General features: G+C 25.5%; 1 protein-coding gene across 1 annotated transcript; it reads left to right on the forward strand.

Annotated features, from left to right (window-relative positions):
• The first annotated feature begins 809 nt into the window (after nt 1-809).
• LOC126905651 (uncharacterized) lies at nt 810-6,303 on the forward strand. Its single transcript, XM_050685581.1, has 6 exons — nt 810-951; nt 1,014-1,149; nt 2,425-2,498; nt 2,565-2,705; nt 5,937-6,012; nt 6,076-6,303. Exons 1-6 carry the CDS (start codon nt 895-897, stop codon nt 6,246-6,248), a joined length of 657 nt encoding a protein of 218 aa, XP_050541538.1. The 5' UTR covers nt 810-894; the 3' UTR covers nt 6,249-6,303.
• The last annotated feature ends 1,880 nt before the right edge of the window (nt 6,304-8,183 follow it).

Here is an 8,183-nt window from a genome sequence, read left to right on the forward strand (position 1 = left end):
CAAGATTAAATATTCATAAAATACATATGCTTACACAATGATCTATATTTTAAACTTTCACTTCACTATATGATTGAAAGTACTTTAAAAATATATTTATTAATACATACACAATGTGTATTACACATATATTTACAACATACACTGTAAACGAACTGGCCAAACACGATAAACGTTCGGACGGGTATCAGAGATGTATACCCTTAAATGGTATATGGGATAAATTTATAAACACCACTTTTACAAAAAATAAATAATAAATTTAAGTGATAACTAAATATGTTTTCAGGAAGTACTTTTGTAGCTTTTAATTTCCATTATTTTAATATATTTGCTAATGCTTAAGTATCGATTATTTTCTTTTTAAACGTTTAACAGTGTAGTCATCTAACTAATAGCATTTATATATATCTATGATACTTTTTAAAAAAAATGTAAGTCATACAGTTTCCAAATGTAGTAGATCTAAAAACATTTTTTTTTACTATAGTAAAATTATGTTTAACTATAGCTATACGTTAATTTGCCAAGAAAAATAATTGATTAAACTTCGACCATTTAATTTTTTTTTTATTTTATTATATTATTTATATAATGAATGTTAAATTTAAAATTTATATGATGTCATTATAAAGACAATTGTACTAAAGTCTAACAGTAATAATATTAAATTCGTTAAAATCTTTTTTATTTTTACAATAAATGTTATTTTAGTATAAATAACTAATATTTCCNATTCGTTAAAATCTTTTTTATTTTTACAATAAATGTTATTTTAGTATAAATAACTAATATTTCCACTTTTTTAGTATAAATTTCAAAAAATACGTAAAATTATTCAGATAAAATTTAAACATTTAAATAGTTGGTTCCATAGATTGAAAAATCATTGATATGCATTTAAAAACTACTCTAATTTTTTTTTTAGTATGTTTTTTTACCATTACTAAGGTAAGTATTTATTAATTTATTAATTTATATTTTTAGTCAATATTTTATATAAATGTTTAAAGGGCAAGGGACTTACTGGGACTCAAATAGCGCACGTTAACGAGATGTCGCATTGGTATTTTTGTAGTGATCCTGAAAAATTACAAAAAGTTTTAAATAAATTTGGTATTCATAAGGAATTCTATTATAACAATACAGGTAGTATATAATTCGTAACATTTTTAGTTTCAGTTATTTTTACCATAATTTTTTTCTTATATCCGCCAATAAAAGTACTCTATTTACTTTAAGTGGTTTTTAAATGAAAAAATATATTAAATAAAAATAAAATATATAAAAAAAAAAATTTCAAATACTATAAAAATATACCTTTAACTCTTGTAGTTGCATTTTAGCTTCGATGCGAAGCAGAGAATTTTTTTTTATATTTTTAACTTAATAATGCTCTAACTTTTTCAAAAATGAACATATCAATATAAATTTTTTTTATATAGATGCTTTATGTTTTTAATTATCATTTGGTATATTTTTTTTGTAAATCTGACCCTTAACCTGCCCACGGGGGGGGATTTAAAATGACAACTTTTTCACAACAAATTTACTTTTTCAACATAACTTTTGAAAATGTTCCGGAAGGTCTGACACTTTTATATATTGTTTGTAACAATGAGAACAATAGAAACCCGTTCCCTGACTTACTGAAAACTCTGTATATTCTAATTACTATTAAAATTTATTTATTAACACGCTTTATTTTAATTAAGAGATATAAAGTATTCATTCCGATTACGAGGGATGATTTCCGTATCGTCATTTCTTTGGATGTGGTAGCCGTTTCTCAGACTCCCTCCCCGGAATCGAACCCTGATTTCCCGTTACCCGTAACAACCATGATATTGATAGTAACTACTATCATAACATGAAACTAAAAAGTAAAAAATAAATATAGTTTAAAAAACTAAAAAAACACGCTTTTAAAGCACGTCGAACTAAAAAGATAAAAATAATTTTTAAAATAAGTTTAAAATAATTATGAACAAAAAATACTTGTATTATTGTGATAAAAGCGTGGGTGCTTTGTGTCATATTTGTCGTATATTGAGCGCCCGACGCTTTTATCACAATAATACTAGTATTTTTTGTTCATAATTATTTTAAACTTATTTTAAAAATTATTTTTAACTTTTTAGTTCGACGTGCTTTAAAAGCGTGTTTTTTTAGTTTTTTAAACTATATTTATTTTTTATGATACTGATTTTATTCACTGTCAAATATCATCTATACTTGTTACCACTGCGTCTTGAAATCACTTTACTGGTTTATTTTTAATACTATAATTTAACAAAATTGTAATAATAAATTGTGATAATAAATAAAAGTCTTCAGAATAAAAATTTATTGTTTTTATTAATTTTTGAGAAAAAGCATGTATGAAATTTTGTTTACCTGTATTTAAGGTATAATATTTTATAGATACGAATAATATAAGAGCCATGAAGATTCTGATGTTTTTGGTTGATATTGATAAGATGGGTGATGACCAACAGGTAAAATAACATATTAATTAGTTAATTATTTTTATAAATAAATAAATAAGTTTACATTCATTGTAGGCAGAGAAACTGAACATAGAAGATGTTCAAAAGATCTGCTCTGAATTCTGTAAGATTCGTAATGACGGAAATGGTCTTATTGATAAGGAACAATTCATTGAATTAATTGATACAATTGAATACGATGGTCTTATTGGAAACGTAACTATAAATTTATTTTAAAATATTCGTAATTATTTACATACGAAATACATCGCGCAAGATTTTTGTCTATCTAATGCAAAAATATTACAGCTCAAAGTAATATTGAAAAATTAATTTTTAAACTAATAGAAATGTATTCACAAGAATTATAATAAAAAAATTTAGTGTTTCTTACATTATTTATATAATTTATTTCTCGATTTTTATTAACTCTCACTGCTAAATATTCACGTTAGCTTATATAGATTACCATCTTATTATACTTTACCCTAGTTATGACAAAAAACATTTTAAGATCTCATAAATTAATTTTTGTTTATAATTTATAAGCTGCCATATAATAGTCATGTTCCTATTATGCTTATATAAATTTTTTCTTATTAGTAAACCATACATTAATACAATAGCTTAAATTAAGTATCAAATAAAAGATAAACTATTGGGCTACAAACTCATCGTAAAATCAACCACCCGTTTTGTGGCTGGGGGCCTCTAAGTAAGAATTTTCTTGCATTTTAATTAATATAATATACACAATGCATAACAGTATTACCTCACCAACTACTCATAAATCAGATAAACCTAAACCGATATCGCCGATTACTATAATAAACCGAAATTCAATTTCGCAAACTTCTAAATCGATAAATAACGTGTTTACTTTTTCTGATAATGAAAATGAAATCGACTGGTCAACTATCATCTAAAATAGTAAAGATAAAAGGAAAACAAATTCATCACACGGCACGTCTCCAAAACCAAAACAACCTAACAACAACACAGCAAATATTTTACGACAAATCGGTCGTTTTTCTACTTTAAACTCAGATATCCATGATCACAATGACATGGAAACTGAATAAATAATTAATTCATAGGAATCAAAAATATCAACCCCTCCACCTATTTTTATAAAATCAGATCTCGATTATAAAGGCATTTGAGAAGCTATACAAAAAACTATAGGTTCAAATGCATTTAGTTGTAAAAGTAGCATTAAAGAATTAAGACTGCAAACCAATACACCGGATGATTATAGAAAAATTGTACGCTTGTTTAAAGAAAAAAATGTGGACTTTCACACATATAAAATTCAACAAAATAAACCTTATAGAGTCGTAATTTGCACCATACCACTCCAGTAGATTATATAAAACAAGAACTGGAAATTCATGGTTATAACGTGTTACAAGTAGTAAATGTTTTACAAAGTAGAACCAAAATACTATTACCTCTTTTTTTGTCAATTTAGAAGTAAACCAACAAAATTCCGAAACTTTTAATCAAATTCGATTTGTCAAACTTAAATAAAAGTAGAGGAACCCCATCTTAGTCGCTATTTAATACAATATATAAGATGTCAAGATTTTGGTCACACAAAAAATTTCTGTAACCATTAACCACGGTTGTGTCAAATGTGGAGAAACATATTTGACTCAAAATTGTACAAAAATACCTAATCAACCACCCAAATGTGCATTATGTCAAGAACAACATCCTTCGAGTTACCGACGTTGTACAGTCTATAAAGATCCCACAAAAAAACAGAAATCAACCACTTACACAAATACTCAAGAACCGAAAACACAAACTCCTATTTCAAATATTGTAAATGAGCCTTTAGGTCATATCTTACAACACATTTTTTCAAACACACAGTATCAAATACAAAAAACGTACGCCCAAGTACTGACTAACTACAACACTCAAGACTCAAAAAACCTTACAAACCAACTATCAACAATTATTGATTTAATTTATTTCCATGGTAANTAAAAAAAAAAATAAACACATCATGGTAAAATTAATACCTTCTCAGCTTCGCATCGAAGCTAATATTATTATTTAATGAACAAATTAAATTAAATTAAAAGATTCACCAAAACAAAGTTCACTTTAAAATCTCTAAGTGTCATTTAGTTTTAAAGAAAAATATTCTAAGTCCAAATAAATTAAAAAATAAACTAAGTCCCAGAGAGTAGAATCTTGAGTAGAGTGTCGCAGATTTTGTGTAATTTAAAATAGCCGAAAGAACTGATTTTAATAGGAAATAAATATAGTTTAAAAAACTAAAAAAACACGCTTTTAAATCACATCGAACTAAAAAGTTAAAAATAATTTTTAGTTCGATGTGATTTAANTTATTTTAAAAATTATTTTTAACTTTTTAGTTCGATGTGCTTTAAAAGCGTGTTTTTTTAGTTTTTTAAACTATATTTATTTTTTACTTTTTAGTTTCATGTTATGATAGTAGTTACTATCAATATCATGGTTGTTACGGGTAACGGGAAATCAGGGTTCGATTCCGGGGAGGGAGTCTGAGAAACGGCTACCATGCTACATCCAAGGAAAGCAGCAGGCACGTAAATTACTCACTCCTGGAACGTGGAGGTAGTGACGAAAAATGACGATACGGAAATCATCCCTCGTAATCGGAATGAATACTTTATATCTCTTAATTAGAATAAGCGTTTTGATATATAAATTTTAATAGTAATTAGAATATATATATATATATATATATACAAGTAAAGCAACTTAAGTACGTAAACGCATCATGCACTAGGTATAGCCGTGTTTGTGGGCGGGCGAGTCGGACTAACGTTATACCTGAGGTATAAACGGCGGTAGGAATATATGAATATATATACGTAAGGCGCATTAGACGCGGGCGTTATTGGTCAGTCAAAATAAAAATTTGTGTACATATATATNACATACATACATACATACATACATACATACATACATACATACATACATACAGGTGAAACTAATATAAGCGTGTTAAAAATGGGTTTTTATAGTAGACGAGGGTCGTGTAGCGATCCCTAGTGTGATCTTAGAAACTGTAGATCTTAATTAATAGTTGAATATGATTGGCTGGACCTAATTGAAGACCCACACATGGGCGTGACTTTGAATCTGTACGATAATCAGATTTAATTGACTAATTTATTGATTATTTTAAGTCTTAAATATGGGAACCCTGTTTTGGTGATCTTGTAAATTCACAATATGTGACATACATGTACAAAAGATAACATAATATAATATTTTAATATTATAAGTAATAATATAATATTACATATACAACGCATATCAGTTTGATAAATTTCTGAGGTATTAACTATCCAGGACTAAGTATATCAGTACCCATTTGACTGCCATTAATTTATTTATTTTTCTACATAAGCATATTACAATAAATTATTTTGTGTATTTTAGGCAGAGACACTGAACCCAACCGATGAAAGTAAAAATGAAGCTATACTTCATATTAAGGAAGATATTAATAAAGACTGTAATTATGTAACAAATTATTGTAAAAAATCTATTTTTTCTTTAAAATCATTGTATTTTTTAGATCGTAAAGATTTCAACTTAGCTAGTGTATTGTTCAAGATATTATTACACAGAGCAACATTAAAAAACACAACATTTGGTTATGATAAAAATGATGATTACTGGAAAAATCTATTTCAGGAAATCAATAAATTATTAAACGTCGATTCAACATCCAATCATTTATTGAATTAAATTATAATGATTTCATTAATTTGATTTAAATATAGAATTTTTTTTTTGTCGTGGACTCTGTGCTACTTATTTATGATGGGAAAGGAGGAAAAATTTATGTATTCTTATAATTTTTGTTGTAATTAGAAAAAAATTACAAAATATCAATTTTGTGAAGTATTTAATTTTCTATTCGATAGTATATTATATTAGCCAAATTATACTATTATTGTTTAGTTTAGGAAAAATTAAATCAAACATTTTTTTTAATTTCTTAAATATTTATAAAATAACCATAATTTATTCATGATAACTCATCGCATATTGGTGCACTTAGGCTAAAATGATAAATTATTAAATTTATTAAACGTCCAATTTTTTATTTGTTAGTTCATATTAATATCTGAATTTAGTAGTTAATGATAGATTACTCCTTAATCAAAACACAAAAAAATGTGATAGTTGCTCAAAAATACAGATATTTTTTCTCGATTAAGTTATCACATTAGGTGAAAAATGCATATTATCAATTTTCTGAAGCATGTCATTTTATATTCAAAAGCGTATTTTAATGTCTAATTTTTATTTTGTTGGAGTGAATTTAAAATAAAATTAAAAAGTAGACCTCTGAAACTTTTAAAAATACACAAGATTTTTTTTTTTTGTTTTCTCAACTTCTGTTGTACATATTAATAAATAACAAGGTATCAAATATGCTGATAATATATTTTTTTTTAGTAGTGTATAATAAAAGTCTAATACAAAAATTTATTATGAAGTACGAAAACATTTTTTTTTTTAATTATTAAAACTGTTCGTGTTTTACTTCAGTTATACAAGTTGTGTCAATTTTAAAATTAATTATTCAGTATCAAATTTTCAGAACATATAATTTTATATTTAAATCACATATTACTGTCTTAATTTATTCATTTTTAATCAGATAAAGCTAAAAAAAAAGTCCAAACCTCATACATATAGTTTTTATTCCAATTTATTGAACTTGAAAACATTTTTTTTGTTAACAGATAAGCTATAGTAACGCAAAAAAAATGAATTGTTAATGTAAAATGGTAGTTTTCTATGATTAAAATGATTTAATAAAATTAGTTATTGGTTAGTCTTGTATAAGCATGAGAATAATTACTGTATATTTGTTTAATAAAATTATATAATATAATTTTCTCTCGAGTTATGAGTACGAGGATTTTATGAGAAAATGTAAAATAAAGAAAAACAAAGTGATGTTTTCAAAATTTATTAATATAATAATAATTTGAAATATACATTTTTGTAAATAATTATCACACATAAATTATCAATAACACCCCACTCGTACCAGTAGTTATTAAAGCTTGTGCTGACTGCGAGTCGTGTCAATAAATGCCTCGAGTCATATAGGAACCACAAAGGGTTTCTCTATCTTCACAAGAGAGCTTTATTTGTATTGACCACACAGGTAACCCAATAATATATTGTTCTATGCTGGTTAACTTTGTACAATCGATATCGATTTTAGCTTCGATGCGATTTTACTATGATATGTTTTTTTATTTTTTTAGCAGGTACAGAGCATTGTTATTATCAATGATAGTAAGGTACATTGTTGTGAGTTTATAAATACATTAACTGACAATACAAAAAGTATATCTATTGATAGTCATAAGTGATAATAAACAATCCGTGACTGTGATAACAATATCATAAATAAATATAGTTTAAAAAAACTAAAAAACACGCTTTTAAAGCACATCGAACTAAAAAGTTAAAAATAATTTTTAAAATTAACTTAAAACAATAATGAACGAAAAATACTAGTATTATTGTGAAAAAAAGCGTCGAGCGCTCAATATACAAAAAATATGGCACAAAGCACCCACGCTTTTTTTCACAATAATACTAGTATTTTTCGTTCATTATTGTTTTAAGTTAATTTTAAAAATTATTTTTAACTTT

The sequence above is a fragment of the Daktulosphaira vitifoliae genome, unplaced genomic scaffold (assembly GCF_025091365.1).
Source record: "Daktulosphaira vitifoliae isolate Bord-2020 unplaced genomic scaffold, ASM2509136v1 Scaffold_4, whole genome shotgun sequence".
NCBI classification, from domain to species: Eukaryota; Metazoa; Arthropoda; class Insecta; order Hemiptera; family Phylloxeridae; genus Daktulosphaira; species Daktulosphaira vitifoliae.

Excerpts from the sequence above, each read along its gene's own strand:
- LOC126905651 (XM_050685581.1), top strand. The coding sequence starts at position 895 with ATGCATTTAAAAACTACTCTAATTTTTTTTTTAGTATGTTTTTTTACC. Across the intron at positions 2,499-2,564 it reads AGATGGGTGATGACCAACAG|GCAGAGAAACTGAACATAGA; the intron begins GTAAAATAACAT and ends CATTCATTGTAG. Across the intron at positions 2,706-5,936 it reads ACGATGGTCTTATTGGAAAC|GCAGAGACACTGAACCCAAC; the intron begins GTAACTATAAAT and ends TGTGTATTTTAG.